This window comes from Neophocaena asiaeorientalis, unplaced genomic scaffold, assembly GCF_003031525.2.
Source record: "Neophocaena asiaeorientalis asiaeorientalis breed wild unplaced genomic scaffold, Neophocaena_asiaeorientalis_V1.1 scaffold182, whole genome shotgun sequence".
Classification (NCBI taxonomy): Eukaryota; Metazoa; Chordata; class Mammalia; order Artiodactyla; family Phocoenidae; genus Neophocaena; species Neophocaena asiaeorientalis.
Window position 1 is genome coordinate 3,984,372 of NW_020174648.1, and position 21,451 is coordinate 4,005,822.

Genomic DNA, 21,451 nt, shown 5'->3' on the forward strand with positions numbered 1-21,451 from the left:
CTCACCTTTCTGGGGTGTCCATCCTAGCAGCATCTCCCTTTTTAGGGGCTCCTGAACTGCAGGCATGCCTCGCTGAGATGCAAGGGTGGAATGGGAAACCTACCTACTCACCTGCGCCCTTATCTCACTAACAGCCTGCCCTTTGGCTGGAACCCTAAGTAGAAGCACCTTGAACCCAGCTCAAAGCATGATGCCAACAATTCCTCGAACCCAGCCCAGACTCAGTAGTCTGGCCTAGTGTAGGGGAAAAGGGTCAACGGTGATCTTCATGATCTCTGGGTTTCAGATACAAGTTAGTCCATCCACCACAGTAAAAATCAAAATGGTTTTTTCCCTGAAAGCCATTTGGGCGGAGATGAACTAGGGCCATGGGTGAAAGATGGAGAATGAGTTGGGCGGGGAGGATTCAGGTTTCTAAAACACGCCAATGCTTTCCTGCAGCAGCTAGAAGTCATATTTCTGTAAACACTCAGATCCTTGCCATCCCGAGCATATGTTTCCTTGTTATCTTTTAATTGGTTTTTATCTAAATTTAACACCAAGCAGTTTGTGATGGTGGCAACTGCGAGCATTAGTGTGGTACATGTCAATTCCAGGGCCGTGTGAGATGTCAGGACCTCATCCGTGCCCTCCCTCTCCTCCCCGCATCACACCAGCCCATATTAAGAAGCTGGAAATTGCTCCTCGTGCCCTTTCCTTTCTGTGTTGTCATGTTTATAGATGTCAGGTTCTGGGGAACAAAGGGAGAGGAGTAATCTAAAATCCGAATGATACCACCGGAAGCTGTGTATAACAGCAGGTGAATGCCAACAGATTGCAGGCTGGTATCAGCAGGCCCGTGATGCATGAAATCCTGCATCCCAGGAAAGGACTTCAGAAATTGTCGAAAACAACTCAGCAAAATGCAGTAATCAGGTGTTTTCAAGAAAGCCGGGGAAGTCTTATTTCCAAAGATCTTGTATATCTATGATGTGGAAGGAAGCAGGATGCAACGAGAGAAGGAGGATTTGGGAGTTGAGACTCGGTGGCTGAGTGATTTTAAGACAAATCCTCATCTGCAAAGCAGGATAATGAGAATATTGCAGAGGACTGTCAGGACCAAGAGTGTCAAGGCTGGCAGAGCCTCTGGCCCATAGCAGGTCCTCAATAACGTAACCATTAGGAGATTTTCCAGGATGGGCTCTAGCACACTAGTCCCACAGATCTTCTACAAGACGTGAATTCCATGTTCAGATTATTTTTGACAACACTGCCTGCTATATTTCCTTCTTGGAGATGTGCAATACATACGAGAATTTTTTTTTTTTTTTTTTGGCTACATTGAGTCTTCGTTGTGGCATGTGGGATCATTCGCTGTGGTGCACGGGCTGCTCTCTAGTTGTGGTGTGCGGGTTTTCTCTCTCTAGTGACGCACAGGCTCCAGGGCGTGTGGGCTCTGTAGTTGAGGCGCGAAGGCTCGGTAGTTGTGGCACACGGGCTTAGTTGCCCCTCGGCATGTGGGATCTTAGTTTCCCGATTAAGGATCGAACCTATGTCCCCTGCATTGGAAGGCGGATTCTTTACCACTGGACTACCGGGGAAGTCCCTACATGTGAGCATTTTAAAGGCTTTTTGAAGATTTACCAAAAACCTGTGTAACTTTTACTCAGGTTGCTCCTTCACATTAGAGCTTGAAAATCTTTTTGTCTGTCTATTTGTTATTTTGAGTAATGCTTTCAACAGATCCTAAAAACAAGTTCTATGAGATCTACTTAGAAAAATTCTGAGTTTTTAGTTATGCTGCTTCTAATAAGGGAGAAGCTTTCCCTTTAAATTCCTCTCTCCAGATCTGGCACCAAATCCTCTTGTTTCTTCTGAAATACTCCCCCGGTTTACCCCTCATTCTCTGCACAGGGTTTTCAGCCCAGTCTGACCCCCAGACCTCCACGCCTGCATTGTTACTACAGCCCCCTGGCTAGTCGTTGTGGTCTCTAGTTTCTCGTTCATTCAAACATTCATTCATTCATTCAGTCTGCATTTCACCACCTGACTCATCTTCCTTGGCTGTTTTCGTCCTTTGTGCTATTTCCTGTTTAGCTCTAGCAAAGGCTGGCTCCTAATTGTTGCTTCAAGCCTTAAATCCCTGGTCTGCTTCTTCAGGGACCCATTCAATATGGCCCTATGCTATCTATGTAACTGTATTGCTCATTATTTTTCCAGTTAAAACCTCTGTGTCACAGAGTTAAGCTCTTTAATGGCCTCCTTGGCTACCTTCACCTCTATTTTTTTTTTTCACCTTACTGCCCTTACCCTGATAATCTACATTGTCCTAACTACCTGGTCAGCTCCTCCCATTCTTCCAAACATAGTCTTTCATGAAGCCTTCTGGGATTTCTCTGGCCTCAGTGATAACCCCTCTTCTCTTCTTACAGTCTCAGCCATGTGATGGAGGACTGGTTGGATACCCTGGAGTCAGACAGACCTGGGTATAAGTTCCACCTCTTCTAGTGAGCACGCTATGAACTTGGGCAAAGTAATTAACCTCTCTGTTGCTCAATTTTGTCATCTCTAAAATAGGGACAATTTCAGCACCAACCACGAAGGTCAATATGGAGAACTGACCTCAGTGTTAACTCTTACCTGGAGATTAAGAAATCCAGTCATCCCTTCATGTTCTACAAGATGGCTTGCTGCAAAGAACCTTCCTTCCCCCTGAGACTTACAAGACTCACAGATCCCTCAAAATTCCCATTCTTTGTTGTATAAATGATTAGCTGAACTGCTTGTCCCCACTGATCATTCAAAACAAAATGCTTGTTAATCAGACTTTGGTTAAACTTCCTTCCTTCCTCCAGACTCTTGAACTGTAGCCCACCTTCAGCTTGAGCCAGTATATAGCCCCTCCTGAGAATGGGCTGGCCTCATACCACCTGCCCACATGTGGTTCTTTCTAGCTTTGTTTACTTCTCTCTATAAAAGAAAAACTTTTTTTCTAACTTTCGAGATGCTGGCAGACCTCATCAGAGCATTCTCCCAATTATAATTGTCTCCCCCTATTATTACAGTAGTCTCCCAGCCATGTCTTGCAATAGTCTTTTTGAATAAGGCACTCCCTACTAAGTCTAGATTTGCTTTTTACTTGACAGAATACATGGAAAGTGTTCCACAGAGTGCCAAAATGTGTAATAGAGAGCAGCTGCTATTCTTGTAATTACTATTATTATTATGTTTTGTTATCTTGCTATCCCAGATAGATTGCAAATTCTTTGAGGTCAGTCTCATACTTTAGAGCTCTCCACAGTACCTAACACAATCCTGGGTACATAACAGAAAGATCTGGGTATAGATCTTTAGTAGACGTATACTGACTAACTAATGAACCTGTCATTGAATCTGGAAGCCGACAACCCAGTGTGATCCTACATTTGTGAACAATTCCACAGACAGTGTAAAGGATACTTTACCTCTGTTTGGAGAAAGAAGGTGACCAAATAAGGATTGAGACTCCACCTGGGGTCATCTTAAGTGATGAGAGACTATGGCAATTCCTGTTTCCTTTCTATCTTCTCTAGCTCATAAAATTGCTTTTAAACAGTAGACAGTAAAGAAACCATGTAAGATAGAATCATTGCTCGAAATGATGAGGAGAGAAAGAAAGAGGGAAGTTAGCAACTCAGAGAGAATTGTGTCTCCAAGCTTCTCATTACCTGCAGGGCCAAACAACACCTTCCGTATGTGGCTCTGGGCAACCATGGGTGGGAGTGGGAGTGGGGAGGTTGGAACAAATGCTAGAAGGCTGTTCTCTTTTCTTCAAATATGGGAGAATATTGTATTCTGGACAGTAGATGTTATTAAACATTATACCCATGCCCCGCATGACTTGTGAAAATAGTGAATGTGGTGATAACAGAGATGTAAAATGAGTTTACTATGAGTCAGCCATGATAGCAAACCTCATATTCATTGTTTAAAGTATTTTTATGTTTAAATGCCCCTGGCCAAAGAAAACCTATTCATTTCACCATTCCCATGCGTTCCTTACCATCACTGGGAGACAGTATGGCCTAGTGGTTAAAAGCAAGGTTTTTGAAATCTGTATAACCTTAGTTTTCTAAGCTTCACTTTGGCTATCTAGCAAAGATACAGAGCAAGGTGTAAGGATTCAATGAGATCAAGTATAACAAAGCATTACATTTATAGTGAGAGCACCATAGATCAGGGGTCAGCAAATATGACCAGCAGGCATATCTGGCCTGCTACCTGTGATTGGATGGCCCACAAGCTAAGAATGGTTTCTCTTTAAATAAATGGAAAATAATAATAAAAAGGAAAATAATATTTTATGACATGTGAAAATTATATAGAATTTAAATTTCAGTATCCACAAATAACGTTTTATTGGAATAAAACCATGAGTATTCATTTACGTATTGTCTGTGGCTGCTTTTACACTCAAAGGCATAATTGAGTAGCCTGCAAAGACTGAAATATTTACTATCTGACCCCTTACCGAAAAATGTGCCGATTCCTGCCATAAGTGGTTGGTAGCTCTTGTTATTAAGGATGTTGTTATCCCTCAAGGCCAAGCCCAACAGCTCCCTCCTCAGTGAAGCCTCCCCTGATCTAACTGTCCTGATATTAGCTGGTCTTTATTTGATCCTTTAAAAAAAAAAATAGCACTTAAATTCTGTATGTCTGTCTTCTTGCCTCTATAAGGTAATATACATCCTTTGAATGTAGGGATTACACATAATTCATTTTGGTATATTCAGAAGACTTGAACAGTACCTTGTAAACAGATATTCAGTAACTTAGTATTTGCTCTATTGAATTGAGTTCCAGTTTGGGTCTTCTGATTTTGCTTGATGTCAACGAACTTTGCGATGGAAAGAAAGTCCTGGGAGTCTGAAGACAGAAGCATAAAAAGGGTCTAAAAAGATGTACAGTCAAAAAAAAAATAAATAACGGTAACAGCCTTGAAATGAGTACTTACCACTATACACACAAAGTCTCAGCACCGGTTACTTGTTGACAACATTGGATTCCTACTGTCTCTGAAAACACAAAATCAGATGTGCCTCAGGGATTTGGAGAAATTAAAGATGAATTTTCTTATCTATCATTTTAAAACGGTCCTAGTCTCTCAGCTTTCTTGACACCCTTTAAATTCCTGGCGTTGGGAGAGGTTGTATTCTGTTAGGGGGGTGCGTGTGCATGCGTGTACATGCACATAAGGACAGATATTCTTTCCGTTTTGTTCCTTTATTCATTTGGCATTAGACTAGAATAAAGACAAATATCCGAATTATCCTCCAGTAGACTTGTTACCGTAGGAATGAAAATTAGATACAAGATCCTATAGTGGTAAGCTTTAGAAACAGATAGAATTCATGACTTAATATATCTGAAGTGGCTTATTTTCTGTATTTCGCTGTGGGTTTTGATTCCAGATTGATACAAGGGAAAGATACCCCTGGGATCTTGCTGATACCTAGGAGGGATTTGCTTTTACTCTTTTCTGTGAAAATAAGAAAGAATCTAAAAATCCTAGCACTCTTTTAGTACTAACACCTAAGTATTGTAAATAATTGTTCAAGACGTGGAGTGGAGGTCCTGAAATACTACCATTTATAAACCATCCACTCCATGCAAGCACCATCCAAAGAGCATTGCATTTCAGGGAGAAATATTTTGTAACTTGAAAGGTTGGTTTGGGAGATCAAAATTTAATCTTATGCCACTAGTGTAGCATTTTTATTTGAATTAGTTAAAGCTCAGCATGGTCAACAGCATCTTTTCTACCCCTTTCCCCCCTAATATTAATTAAAGAATCACCCAATTCCCAGAGAAATTGGTTGCAGCCTTGAGGGTCCCCTTGGGACGGTAGAGATCACGTCACTCTGAACAGGCTTGCCGTCAAGAGCAAGGATGCCTGACAGACAACCAACCACATCTGTTGATTGATGTCATGCATCAAACCTGTACGTGGAAGCATGTTGTCATAAACGAATTATAAATTTAATGGCATCTCTTCCTTCCCTCTTTCCCATCCCGTGGGGCTCTTGGGGACTTTGTGACTCCAGTACTGAAGCCAGTGACTCAGACATATTCTGTCTCTGCTACCTTCTGCCAGCTCAGTCAGGCACCTCGGGACTGTCAGAGGTCTGGACCAAGTCATGGCTTTCTCGGCCTCATTTTGGGGGGCAAGTGTTGGAACCCTTCCTCAATCCTAGTTTTGTTTCCCCACAATGTGAGGGACTTCTGATCTCTTTACTATGTAGGAATTGACTTTATAGCCACCTTGGTGGGTTAAGTTCCTGCAGACTTGAAGCCTGCTACTTTAGTCCCTGTTACTGAGTATTCTTGAGTATTCTGCTATCTCTAGCCCATAGAGATCCTCGGTTGGTTTTTGTTTTGTTTCGTTTTTCTTGAGCATCAATTTAAAAGAAATCATTATGTATTTATTGAGTACCTGTTGGGTGCCAAGACTGCTAGGCGATGGAGTAATGATGGTGAACAATGGCTGCCATTGAAAGCTAAGATACCAGAGGCCCTGCTAAAGGGCTTTGCCTTTATTATCCCATTTAATCTCAGAACAGTTCTATGAGATGAGATAAGTTCTGTTATAAACCCATTTTACAGATAAGGAAACTTCAGCTCAAAGTGGTGAAGCATTATGATAACTCTGAGCTCTGAATTTGAACATGGGTCTTTGCCAGTTGTGGTGGGAGCCTGGGATATGACATGCTCACAGCATCCGCCTCTGGTTCTTACCCTGAGACCAGAAGGACTGCTGTACCCCTCTCTGGCCTTTCCCTTCATTTCCAGGACCAGACATCTGCTTTCCCACTTTGACTGGTGGTCCAACCTCAAGGGTCCCAGAGACTCTAGCCTCCTCATAGCCCATGTCCTAATACACCATTGGGTCTGGGAGCTTCTGCTGGCTCGGTGGCTGAGTGGGGCCATGTCTGGCTGGCTGGCTGGCTGCTGGGGCTGTGACTGTTGCTGTTCCATGTAAATCACTGCCCAGTCATTTCTTTATGGAAAAAAAAAAACCATGTGTGTGCATGAGAGAGAGTTAGACATTATAGGAGACCTTGGCTTTAATGGGGAAAGAGACAAGATGGTTATCTTTATTGGTTATCGTAACTCCCAACTGGGCCCTGCTTCCTTCCGAATAAGAGCTTCCTTCTTCCTTGGCAGGGCCCCATGCAGAAACCACAAAGTTATGTCTTTTTAACATTTATAATTATTTTAGTATCTACTATAATTACAAGAATTCAGGGAAGTAACTGCCACTATGATTTTACATTACTTCCCTGGGTTGAACGTCATGATTAAGTTTTCCTTATGGCATTTGAATGAGATGAGTTAAAGGTGGAATTTGTTAATATATACACACCTTTTAATCATTGTCTGAAGGGAGAGTATGAGGTCTGGCTTCTACAATTGCCCCTCATTTTGTCCTCCCCCTGCATGGAACTGTCTGCATAGGTGTTCCCTCCTTTTCACTTTCCATGAAATCCTTTATGAGATGAACATGCATGATTGAGTAGGTCTATTTTTGATCAAGAGTATAAAAGTTTTCTGACCTACGTTATTACGCACCTAAAGTAAGACTGACCACACAGTGCTTTTTTCTAGCAAAATCCAGCCTGCAAGGGGACCGTAGATGGCCATTTGGAATCTACTCCTTGTGGCGAAACCCTTCCCAGGGCCAGCATGTGGTCCTCTTGGCTGGGGAGCATGCTTGTTTACTTTTGGAATAGTTCAGGCCATTGTCATCAGAGTCTGAATCAGTAGTTTTCAAATTAGGCTGCTTGTACCCTGGGGCTCTGAGAAGATGCGTGAATGGCTCCATAAACAATACAGTTGTTTATTTTTACCACACAGTGATGATGTTCAATGACTAAGGAGTCTATTCCTGACTTTCATCTCTTTTGCATACTCGGGTTAGTTGTAGAAAGTACAGTTGTTTATTTTTACCACACAGTAATGATCAATGACTAAGGAGTCTATTCCTGACTTTCATCTCTTTTGCATACTCCGGTTAGTTGTAGAATTTTTAAAAAGTGTTCTGACGATATTTATAAAATAAATTACTCTTGGTGACCTCCAACATGTTATCTGAAGTCAGAATCATTTGGTATGCCTGGTGACATGTATATCCCCCACTCCACCCTGCTGATTTAAGGAAATACTGAGAGCATCAGGTCACAGGTTAATAGACGTTTAACATTTAGTACTGTCTATATGACTCCACTGGAAGCTCACGTCTAGTTTCTCCTGGACTTTTTCTCTTTGCTGATCTTAATCTGTATCCTTTGACTGTAATAAACCGTGAACACAAGCATTAAAAAAAAAAAAGGGATGTGGAATTCATTCTTCTGAAAGTGCTCCCCCTGCTGTGACACATCCCTGACAAGCGGCTGTCTGGCATCTACAAGAACCCTGCTGCTAGCCAGTGCTCGTCATCTCCAAGGCTGCCCGTCCTACTTGGTATCAGTTATAAATTAATATAAAAATCGTCCTTGAAGGAATCAAGAGGCTTCCAGGAATTTAGCCTCCCCACCCTCAGGCGTAGGTTTCAAAACTTCCTCCTAGGTGTACCCAAAGCCTGTCTTCCACGCCTCTAATATCACTCCCTGTCGTATCATTGTCTCCTTTTCCATCTACTCCTCCCACCATGCACACTGGAAAATGAGCTTTCTTGTTTCTTATTTATCTGTGTACATTAGCACTGAGTACTGTACCTGACACATAGTAGCACTCAATGAAAATCTGTGGTTCAGTCAACTCAACTCCCTCTCACTTAATAAGATCCCTCCCTTGGATCTCCATTCTGCCCTCTGAGATATACAGAATTCATGAGCTCCCTCTTCCACATGACAACCCTTCAGATATTTACAGAGAGCACTGCTAAGTCTGCTTCCAAGTCTCCCTGTATCCATTCTAACTGCCCCGATTCCTTCAGCCAGTGTTCATCTGACACTGTCTCCAGGTGCCCCGGAATCCTGACTGCCTGGCCTTGCTTTGGAGTCTCTCCCCACTTGTGACTCTCAGTCCTAAACCAACTCAAGGCGTGTGGCTTGACAAGGCACTGTCTCTCTCCATCACCTTGGTCACTACACTTTCTTAATACAATCTAAGATATTTATGGGCTTAGCAGCCATGCTCCAGTCATTGCCATCCTCTTCATCTTGTAACCCTTGCTCTCCCATGCATCCGGCTCTTTTCACCATTTACAGATGATGTTGCAACCAGGCTGAGCCACTGAGTGGCCCACACAAACCAGTGTGGGTTGAAGCTCTGGGTGAAACCCCATCTTATAATGAGAGTTTCATTAAGTTTGGACAGGCAGCTGCAGAGACCAGAGAGTCTGATAAGAGAGGGCACAGGTTACTGGGAGATGAAAAGAGCCTGGTCCACTCAGTGCATTTTAAACTCAAGAGGACCAAGAGGTGTGGGACTTGTGTGGAATCCAAAATCGCCATCAGGAGCCACAGTCTATTTGAGCTCAGGGCTCCAAGGAGCAGGAGAGCAGCATAAATTTCAGTGAGGCAAAGCTAAGTGGTAATGGACTTTAAGTCCTCTCATACATAGTTAATTTGCAGAATAAATTGGTCAGGGCAACAAAAGGATTTAACACCCAAATTCATTTGCAAAACAGAAGCTAGATGAGCATCAAGAGGAAAATGGAGACTGTTACAACATTCCCTTGCCGGTTGGAGTAGTATTATTATTGAATAATATTTTTATTAAAAATTTCTAGACCATTTGGTAGTTAAAGATATTTATAAGTGAGTCCTTGCAGCATCCAGCAAGGCATCAGATCTTTCGCTGTGGAGCTACACAAGCCCCGAAGACTCCCACCCTGCCCCGGTAACTCAGGTTAGCATCCCGAACACACACACACACACACACACACACACACACACACACACACTCACAATGTAGTGCCAAGTTTTTGTAATGTGGAGGCAAGGCAAGTAATGATCATATGTCAGTTTTACCCATTTCAGAATCGTCACAGGGTGTCCCCAGACTGTGCTCCTCTTGTCTAGGTTTGAAGCGAGAAAGAAAAGAGGTGATGAGGTAGGAGCTGGAGCCAATAGGAGAAGAGATGGAATCAGTGGAGTCACAAAGAGAATGTTGCTGGGCTGATGGTCCTGGCAAACCTAAAGGTGCTCATGGGTACCCCCAGCTGAGAAATAACACTGCGTGGTGAACAAAGGGAATCGTCAATTTCACTCTGTGGATATGGCCAGAAGCTCACAGAGGCCCCCAGTGGAGCCCTCAACATTGGCAGAGGCCAAAGCTGGTGCAGGGAGCTCCCTGTTCTCTACACTCTCTCTGTTTCTATTACAGTTTTCTCCCTCTACTTGACCCCGGGCTATTTCCCTGTTTTTCTGGCTCCTTCTTGGGGAGCACCAGGAAAGAGAGAAGGCACCGGCCCCTGAGCGGTCTGGGGGTGCACACTTGGCTTCTCATCTCAGCCTTCCAGACTGGAAAACAAGACTGGGGAAAAAAGCCTTTAATCTCCAGACAGGGGCACAGAAAGTTCTTTCCTGGTGGCCCCGCTGAGCTTGCCCACTCCTCATGTGGTCTTTCTGCTAATGGAGATTTGAAAATAACTAATCCCGCAGGTGTTCCTCATTTTCACCTCTCTCCCAGCCTCCTCCTCCCTCCCACTCCCTATCTCCATGCTGCTCTGTCTGTAGTGAATCAGCAGGGATAATCTGCTGCAGCTCTGCACATCCGGAAGGCTGTGACTCTGAATCTCTTATGTCAGGTTTGTTTGTTTGTTTATTTATTTATTTATGCTGGTTTGGAAAAAGCTTTAATGCAATGGATAGTTATTGGAATAATAACTACAATAAATTTAGTATCAAGCCAAGAAGATATTAACTTTTTTTTTTTAACTATTTTTACCATTTGGAATCACAAGTTGAATTTTCAAAAAATAAAGAAAATGGATAAAAAAATGATACCATGCATTGTAAGCTATAAGATGTGGTGTTATCAACAATAATCTTCATATTGATAATTATACTTTAAAAAAAAAATGTCTGGCAATGATCATCCATTTCACAGAGAAATCTACCTCATGATGGAGTTTGGAAAGGCAAGAGCAATGAGTTAAGGGGACAACCTCTGTGGCCCAGGTCCCTTTGGCCTCTTCTCCTCTTCCCTACCAGGAGGAGGTACATGAGAATCATCAGCTGGCCTGTGGATGAGATGGGGGACCCTGATGCCATTGAGATTTAGCCAAAGTACAGGGCTTCAGGGCTGGTTCTTGATCCTCTGAGGCCTTGGGGGCCATCTTCAGTCTGGCCGCACACAGCTGCGGCTGGGCTGGGGACGCTGATGGAGCTGGAAACTTCTTCCCTCTTCCCATTGTGCTGGGAGGAGGTCAAAGGGATGGATGGCCAGCCCCCAAATGGCCAGCCAATGCATTGTCACTGGCTGTGGGGCAGGGCAGGGCTGACTGTAAGTGTCACAGTGTTAGAGGCTATGGCTGCTCCAGTGGGTTGGATAGTGTCCCCCCAAAATCAATGTCCATCTGGAACCTCACCTTGTGACCTTATTTGGAAGTAGGGTCTTTGCTGATGTAATTTGGATGAGGTTATCCTGGATTTAGGGTGGGCCTTGTGTCTTTATAAGAGAAGGCAGAGGGAGATTTGGACACGCACACAGAGAAGAGGGCCGGGTAACACCTGAGGCCAAGATTGGAGTGATGCAGCTATAAGCCAAGAAACACCAAGGACTGCCAGGAGCCACCAGAAGCTAGAAGAGGCAGGAAGGATCCTTCCCTAGAGCCTTCAGAGGGACTGTGGTCCTGCTGACATCATGGCTTTCGACTTTTAACCCCCAGAACTGGAGAAATAAATTTTTGTTGTTTTAAGCCACTCATGTGGTGTCATTTGTTATGGCAGCCTTAGGAAACGAAACAGGAAAGATTTGATATGAACAAAAACCTTGGCCATCCACCGAGAGTCACTTGAGAGGCATTTGGTGAATAAAGACGTGAGACTATAACAGGCAAATGAAAAACCGGAATCATATAAACATTATAAATGTGGGTGTTACAAAAATAAGCTCAAAATGGATTAAAGACCTAAATGTAAGGCCAGAAACTATCAAACTCTTAAATTTATTACAATTTTTGATAGGGAGTACCTACAGAGTACCAGGTGCTGGGCTCTAGGGATGCAGGGATGAGCAAGTCCCACCCTGGAAGTGAGTGGGATGGACAAGACATAAAACTAAACTCAGTCTGTTACAGTGTGGTAGGTACCCCTCTGGACACAGGCACTTCTGCTAGGGATGATGGGAGCAGAGTGGCATATATATATGTGTGTGTGTGTGTGTGTGTGTGTGTGGAAGGTAGGGAAGAAAGAAAAGAGGGGAAGGAGGGAGGAAGGAAGGGAGAGAAAGAAAGAGAGAGAAAGAAAGGGAAAGGGAAAGAAAGACATTTTTAGGGTGTGTTGGGACAACAATGATATCCGCCGGGTCTCCCACAGCCCACAGACGTGTGCACGAAGTGCGCTGTGCACGTGCTTCCGGACAATCCCCCTGAGCCGCTCAGGCTTCCTGGCCTGGCCTGTATGATGAATCCTAATGAGGCTTTGGGTTGCAGCCTTGAGGAATTGCAGGCAGAGAGTAGAAAGAGCTAAAAACCTTTTGCTTCTTTCCATCCCTGTGTGTTTGTTGAACGCTTCTCAAGTGCGGGGCCTGGGTGAGAGCCACGACGCTCCAACAAAACAGAGGCAGCTTCTTGCCCACTGGGGAGGAGCAGTCTAGCTGATTAGAAGAGCTCATTTTTGTAGTAAAAGCTTCAGGGCTTCCCAGGAATTCTTGGATTTTATTTTTGTTCCTCTTGAGACGCATGGGCTGTTTAGAGATGCATATTCAGGCATCTCTAAAGTGGTGGTTGCATCACTGGGCTGTCTTCATATTTTCCTTTTCACACTAAGTTTAAGATTGAAAAGAGGTCACTTTTTTTTTTTTTTAGCACTTGGGTTCACTGCTAGACAAAGGCTGTCTTTGCGTTTTTATTGATTCCTTGGTAGAGGCTGCTCTCCTGCTATTTCTCGGACTCAACCTCTCATCCCAAAAGGAACATCACTATTACTGACCAAAAAGAGGCTGACGGAGGCTTTGGCCAATTTGTCAGTTTGTTACAAAATTAAAACTGTTCCCACATCAAAGCTGACTAAGAGCTTTTGGCAAGGACAAAGCACTGCAGCTACACCAAACTTCAGCTTCACATGGACCTGCTGAACCAGGAGCCTCAAGCAGGCAATTATTCGTTTGACAACATGCCTATTAAGAGGGGGGCAATCTTCAGAAAATGTAACCTTACGTTATTGATCCACTTTTTAAGAGCTGTTTGGGGACGAGATACCATTTTCTTTCTGTCTCCTACAGCTTCCACATCTGCATGGTCATAATTGATGAACAAAATCATCACCTGCAGCTGCCTTGGGGAAAGGTTTAATTCTGTTTGGTAGGCAATGCTTCATGAGTGAGGCAGAAAATTGGAAAACAACATTTTTAGAGAAGAAGAATGTCAACAAGAACTGGAGGAAAACTAAGCATTTTCTGCTAAGTACCAGTTAAAGAAAACATTTAATTTTCCAGAAGACACCTTTTCTTGAACGTCCTGTTAATGGTGCTTTGCTGAGGTGCCCAGTGGGTATTTGATGACCACTGACTATTACACTGGACTTCACCACACCCAGACATGCCGTTCACGCTTATAACAAAAACCATCTGATCTGCTATTTCCAGAAATTTCTTGAAGGAATACCAAAGAACTAGAGCTGAAGCGTACACTAACTTTAATATTTTTTTGGTTTACATTACATCCCTGTATCTTATTTATTTTATACTTAGTAGTTTGTACCTCTTAATGTAACTTTAACTTTAGAACACAAAGGATACATCCTGACAAAGGATTTTTGTTTTTTAATTGTGGATTTATTTGTAAGGAAGGACAAGAGTATAAACTCTCTGGAATTGGGACTGTTTCTGAACATGTTGGATAGTTGTCTAGTATTTAATCCCCAAAGAAAGATGTGCTTACTCTGAGCTAATGGGTAGTGATGAATGTGTAGTGGGAAAGGTGGATGGGCTCCAGTGTGCAGGCTGAGACTGGGCAGAGTAGAAAAAGTGCAGAAGGCCTGGTTCTCTGTGACCGTTCTTGGAGTCTAGAATGCTTCTCTCTCTTGCTGTCACACTGGCTTGTTTGCTGGTGAAGTGGTCCACACAATGTTGAATCCCAGTACAATGCTATCGCTCAGCTCTCAGAGCTGCCTAGAACCCCACAGCAATGTACCTCCACCTCAGCTACTGGTACCCATGGCCCCGCAGGCCCAGGACACCAGTCCGGCCTTTTGACACATTGTGACATTAGTGACCACAACTTTCTCACATTTTCTAGTCGCAGGAGAACCGCTGTCTGCTCTTCAGCGCCACAGTCGGCTACTCCTTTTCTTAAGCGTAAATCCTTAAGTCCCAAGGTGATTACCCAGTGCACATTAATAACCTCTGAGATATGTGTGTATACTTTCAAAATTTGCAAAATGTATTTTTGCAATATTATCTCAAATCTTTGTAACTAGATTATCTCTGACCAATTCCCGTTTGTACACGAAAGTAGTGGAACTCACTCTGAGTTGATGTCTCTTTCGAAGAAAACTAGAAAATCTCAAAAGAACTCAGGACAGCAAGGTGAGAAATGAAATTAAACCCAGCCTGTCTAGTTAGTACCTGCAGAACACAGGGAGTAGTCACTTTGTATACAAGTCATTAGAAATGATTTATTAGTTGGACAAACATTTGTAGGCATTCCATAAATATTTGTTTAATGAATTGTCAAATGCATTAGTTACATTACATGTTAGGCACTGTGGGATATTATAGTGGCGAACAAGACATAATTTCGTCCTTCAAGGAGCCAATCATTTGATGGTGTGGCTGGCAGCAGTGTAGATAAGTAGACAGGCATTGTGAGAATCATTAATTTTAGAGAGTACTCACTATGTCCCAGCTCCGCCAAACTCTCTCTGCATGGATTTTATCAATCCATTGTTACCACAGCCTTACTAAATCAGTTGTTATTATCATCTCCATTTTATGTATGAGAAAGCCCAGGCACAGAAAGGTTAAGAAACCGCCCCCAAATTACACAGCTAACAAGTGGTAAGGTCAGAAATCAAGCCCAGGCAGTCTGACTCAGACCTTGCAGAGAAGTGGATGGCTTGGGGGAGGTAAAGTACATAGATTTAAGATTGATTGGGAGAGCAAGAAGGAACCCACAAAGAAGCCAGGATTTCTGGCTCTGGCATCAAGGGAAATTGATGCCCTTTCCTGAGCAAGGACCTATGGAAGGAGGAGCAGGTTGCTGGGAGGGTGTGGAGACATGAGGACTGCGGTTTGGGACACGTTGAGTTTGAGGTGCCTATTGAACATTCAGATGGATTTCCAAGCAAGCGTATTAAGTTCTGTTATACTTGGGGAAGCAATCCCAGCTAGAAATGTAGCTTTGGCTGTCGTCAGATAACGTTTTCTTTTCTTTCTACTTGATTGCTCGAAGCTTTGGTAAGGGGCTAGAGACTATTTACAGATGCGTTGGCTTTATTCTTTATGTTTGACTTGTTTTTAAAATTTAAATCTATGGTCATGACTTACTATATTCACTCCCCTTTTCCCTCCAAAAAAAAAAATATGTATCCATGGATATATAGATAGACATAGATAGAAAGAGATACGGAAATGGATATATACACCTAAACCAGGGAAAGGAGTTTCAAATATGAAGAAGACACAATCCCTGCCCCCAGAGCACCCGTTATCTCCTATTGAGGTGTAGAGAGAAGTGGCCGGGTCACGCCCTATCCACTTGTCCCTGATTATGAATCCATCGTATTGTATTTTGGTCAGATCTCAGAAAGTGTGTCTCATGGCAGGTCTAGGAGTTCAATTTAAGGCCATCCAGAGCGACCTGACCCTCTCTGTTTACAGACATAACTAAACACCGTAAGAGGCTGATTTGACCCTGGGTGCATGGGTGGAAATGTGAATTCGGGTAACTTCAGGATTTCTGGTGTGAACAGGAGTAGACTGGGGTGGGGGGAGTGGGAGTGGGGGTAGGTCATGGAAATCAGGGTGTCCGTGGCCTTCAGGGTGCAGTTCACTATGGCTGTGCTTCATTTACCCCACGTCAAGCTTTCTTTCCTGTGGGTCCTAAGCTGTCTCCAAAAGCTGGGATCTGACAAGTTTGCATTTGATTTTTTTTTTTTGGCTGCCTAATGAACTGCCTCTGTAGTTCTAGCTGTGATGTCATTAGCATCTCATTGCCTTGGGCACCGACTCAGGAGAGAGATTCTTAAGCAGTCCCAGAATCCTACAGGAATGGTACCAATTTACTTCATAACAACTAATTCACCTTCATGACCTGTCAGTTTCCAGCAGCAGAGCATACCCTGCATGAGGATGGTCAGTCACTTTTGTCATCTGTCATCCTCCTATGCTCCTGAGTCTAGGTGGGTCAATATGTACATGCCTCAGGCCACAGGCACATCCACAAAGAGATTTTGAACACTGAGGATGCCAATAATCTCATAGCACAGTATTCTATTGGGGAAATTCATCCACTGTGTGCTGTAGGATACAGATTTAGCCTAAAGCAAATGGCATTTATTTATAGCAAACTGTATTTGCAGAATGCTTTGCAGTTTTGGGGTTGTTAACGACATTCCAGGTTGGCTGTTCTTCTACTTGTAAGAAAGCTTAAGTGTGATGAGGACCCCACAGCCTCCCCTGAGAGCAATAGGGTGAATTTTGCAAACGGGGCTGAGTGGGGGGGAGCACACTCGGGTATTCTTGGTCAGAAGTTACCTTTGTCAGTTATATTCTTTTAAGACCTTAATTGTAGCTTATTTTTGTCCAGAAACTGTGTATTTGTTGAAATAGAATATTCATTTTATTAAGAAACAAGATAGTGTCTCAAATTACTAGAGCATTTCTACCCAGGATCTAGAGGGCAGAAGAGAGATGAAGTAAGAAAGGACTGTCATTGGAGTGGACATAGAAGAAGGTGGCCATTGAACCATAAGGAAATAAGGCAGAGACTCTTCCCTCCACTCTCCACACACAGAGCTCGCCACCACCCACTCCAACACTGAGCTGGGGTTTAAAAGCAAATGTCAAAGCTCAGACTCGCCTGAAGCTTTTAGGTTTGAACTCTTTCACTCCCCACAGACACGTTGGTTATTGGTACTCTCTTTGGGCAAAGGGAGATTTATCTGGGCTTTCACCACTGGACTCCATCATTTTAAGGAGTATTTCCCGATCGTATCTTTAATGGCGCATGGAAAATGCATTTTCTTTTTGAAAAATCTCTCTCATAGACACACATCTATTCTTCGCTGGAGCCTGAATAGATGGCTTTGGGGAGTTAGCCGCTCATTACTTCTGTGTAAATCTCGCTCCTCTCTAGACAGTTCCATCCTGCATGATGAGGGGACCAGAGGGGCAATTCGTCTTGGCCTCCAGCAGGGCCTGCTCTGTATGGGCCTGAATATTATCAGGAGAAGGAAAATACAATTCTGATGAAAACAAGAGTTTGGTGGCCTCTCACCATCTTCCTCTGTAAACCCCTTCCTGTGCTTCTCTACGTCCTAATCTTACACCAATCCAGGGCTGACAGATACTTAAGGGGATTAGTTGCATCTTGATTTTAATTGGGAAAGCCAGAAGACGGAAGCAAGGGGAGCAGCCCCTCAAATGTTTACAGCGATTACAAGCCTTAATGATGCAGCGCTGGAGGGCAGGGAGGCTGTCACTCAGCTCGACTGCGTTTGGGGTTGCAGTGCCCTCTCGTGGCCCAATTTGTCTGTCAGATGGTGCACCCTAAGTGATGAATGGGCAGGGGTTATATGTCTTATATACGGATATGTATGCAGGGTGTGGGGGTAGTTTCTGGGTGTTTGGGGAGTGAAAGTGAGAAAAAAGAAATCTGGTGGCATATTATTTCCCCCTTTAAGTAAACTATACTCCATGTGAAGGATATGGAGGGGGATATATATATGTATATATATATATATTTTTTTTTCCCCCCGGTACGCAGGCCTCTCACTGTTGTGGCCTCTCCCGTTGCGGAGCACAGGCTCCGGACGCGCAGGCTCAGCGCCCATGGCTCAGCGCCCATGGCTCACAGGCCCAGCCGCTCCATGGCATGTGGGATCTTCCCGGACCGGGGTACGAACCCGTGTCCCCTGCATCAGCAGGCGGACTCTCAACCACTGCGCCACCAGGGAAGCCTCTGGAGGGGGATTTTTATTTTCCCTTTAGAGTTTTATTTTCCCTTCCTTGTGTCTCTCACAATTATGTCTCTCACTCTGTATTTTTCTCCTTAGGATAAGTTTTATGGATTTGTTTTACTCAGCTTTTTATTATTTGATTGAAAGGAAATTGTACCATGACTTTTTTTTTTTTTAAAGTAGCCAGGTGTTATTTTTCCGTAAGTTTATTTTCTGTGGTACCACAGTGGCCACACCGGATTGATCACGCCTTTTCTTTCCTCTCACAGAAGTCATTTTAGAGCTGATATCACCATCTCGTGGTCATTTCATAGAAATGCTTCTCGCAGCCTCTTTGTTGAATACTTTCTCAACCAGGAGGTTGAGATGACATGTGGATGGATAATGAAATGCTTGTGAGGGTCAGGAGGGCCAGCAAGAGACCCTCCAGCTCCCCGGCAAGGCTTGCACAGTGAGATGTTTTAAATCTTATCTTGAAAAGAAGCATGGTCTCTTTACTGATTTTTTTTTTTTTCATTTCCTTTCTCAATGAACGAGGGCCTGTTTTTCTAGAAATCACATCATAGTTGCAAAGCTCTCACCCCACCCCTACTTATCACAGCCCAGTTCATACAGCCTGTTGAAGAAGATTGGAGGCCTGGCCAGGGGCTGGGTGAGGAGAGTCCTGCCAGGTCGTGGCCGCTTCACGAACCCTCCCAGTGGGGTTCACTGAGTTTCATGAGCCTGAATGTCAATCAAGATGTACACATGGCTTGGAGTTGACTCTGGGGCTAGCTGGTGTGGGCTTCTGGACTTCCTATTGGAGGCCATCATTCTTGGTTTTGGTGTGTGCTGTCATGCAGTTCCCTTATAACCTAGCAAGGGCTTGAGCTCAATCTTTGATCCGTTATTAAACAAAAGGCACGTGTGAAATTATATTCCATATTTATAGTTTCTAAGTGAGCCTTTGCCTTTGCACACAGAAGGAATCTGGTGTCAATGGAGCTGCTGGTAAAAATGTCTCATCTGCACAGTGATGATGCTCATGTGGGAAACAACAGTGCTGAAATGCCCCTGGACACTTCCAAACGGTCTTACATTACATCGCGAACGAGGGGAGAATAACAGTGCTCCCTGAGCCCCATCACAGGGAACTCTGCTATGAAGTCATATCTCACAATTACCTTCTGGAACCACTTTGCAAATCCTTCCAACCAGTTTCCCCAAAGATCCGGTCCCTCAAGCTCGGCACTCTTGATGAGCCTGAGAACCAGAAGGAACATTCTGTGTCTGCCTGTTGTTTCCAAAAGCCCAGCCGTCTCCCTGAAATTGTTTCATGTTCGGGCATACAACTGTGCACAAAGGACCAGGGATCTCCTAAGGAACCCAGAGCTTTTTGTTAGCAGATTCTACTTCCATCTTTCTTTAGACTTAATAAATTAAATGAAAACTTAGGAAGGCTTGGAAGAGAAATGTCAAGCAATGCTTTCTTCCATAGGGAAGAACTCTTCTGGTAGGCATTTCCAATGTTTGTCACCAAAAATAAATCAAGAGCTTCCCCAAATACCTTTTACTCATCAGTCAAGGGCAACGTGGACCCATCTTTCAGGCTCTGTAGTGCAAATCTTTTTGAAAAAGTCCAACTTCCTTCTGTATCTTTAATACGTTGATTAATAATGAAGCAGAGAAGTCCTGTTATTCCCTCTGACTTAACGGCTTTAGGATCAGACAAGACTGGATTTAAATTTCAGATCTCACTATATACTAGCTGTGTGGTCTTGAGGCTCTTGGCCTCACTTTCCTCATCTATAAAATGGGTGTGATGATAGAACTCATGCGGAGAGTTGTTATAGGGGTTAAGGGAGATCTTTAACAGATCTCACTTTCACTGTACAGACTTGATAAATCTTACTGATAGTTACGATTAAAACTATGATGATGGTGCTCCAACATGCACTAGCCGTTGTGTTTTGTGCTCTAAAAATAGTTGGCTATTTATAACCAATGCTAGAGGTAGGTAGTATTAATATCTTCATTTTTGGGTGAAGAAAATGATTCATAGAATAGTCACTGCTATTGTTGTTTATATTATTGATGACAGCCATAAATCCTGCACAGATACAGCAGAAGCATCCATCTGAAAGGATCCGTGGCGCTGATGATTCTCAGAAAGGAAGAAAACCCGGTCTCACATTTGGAAGGGTCATTTCCAGCTGTGTGGGTTTCTGGGAGGATGGGCTCCCCACACTGAGTGGGATAACAGCATCACATTCTTACCCCCTCAGAGTCATTTTCTGACCTCTCAAGGACTTGAGTCTAGCACTCAGGGGCCACAAGGCCATGCAAGTCCCTGCTCTTTCACCTCCCTCACTGTTCCTTTTTATTTTGTGTCTGCCAGGCAACTCCCCATCCGACGAGTCAGAGGAGCGGGAAAGAGACCCCAAGGTGCTGACATTCCCAGAATACATTGCCAGCTTGTCAGAGTCTGGCACCAAGCGCATGGCGGCTGGAGTCCGCATGGAGTGCCAGAGCAAGGGACGGTGCCCCTCGTCCTGCCCCCTGTGTCATGTGACATCCAGCCCTGACACCCCTGCCGAGCCAGTTCTGCTGGAGGTGACCAGAGCAGCCCCCATCTATGAACTGGTCACCAACAACCAGACGCAGAGGGTAAGAGGCCTGGGACACGGGGTTCAAGGTGGCATCAGCAGCAACAAAGGGCTTACCAAATGGCCTGGGGGGGTGACAGTGTCAGCTGAGCTCAACGCTACAGTATGGAGAGTGAGACTTTTTATTTAACTACTCCAGCCACCTAATTTGCTTAGATTTGCATTTTTGCATATTAAATCAAATCAATGCATCTGCAACACCCATGGTGATGATTTGGGAGTCACCGCTTGGCATTTGTACAGGTCTTTGAGCAACAAGGGCTGGAAGGAGGAAGGGAGATAAGGAGGCATAGCAATCACAGTCACCAAAGCTTTGTTCAGAAAGCCTCAGGGGGTGGTCGTGGGAGGGGACTCAGCAGCACCACGCCCTTGTTGGCCCGGCAGGTGGGCCAGCTCCCCTAACTGATCCAGGACTGGGTCAGCTAGGCTAGAAGGAGCACATTAGGTGCAGATCCCCAAGGGAAGGATCTGCCCACCTTAGTCTGGAGGGGGTTGGTT

General features: G+C 44.0%; 1 protein-coding gene across 1 annotated transcript in view; it reads left to right on the forward strand.

Annotated features, from left to right (window-relative positions):
- The window catches only part of ASTN1 (astrotactin 1), a 323,825-nt gene that overhangs the window by 262,123 nt on the left and 40,251 nt on the right, over positions 1 to 21,451 (forward strand). The window contains exon 17 of the mRNA XM_024758832.1: positions 20,686 to 20,954. Within this exon, the coding sequence (XP_024614600.1) occupies positions 20,686 to 20,954 (269 nt within the window). The remainder of the gene's footprint in view (positions 1 to 20,685; positions 20,955 to 21,451) is intronic.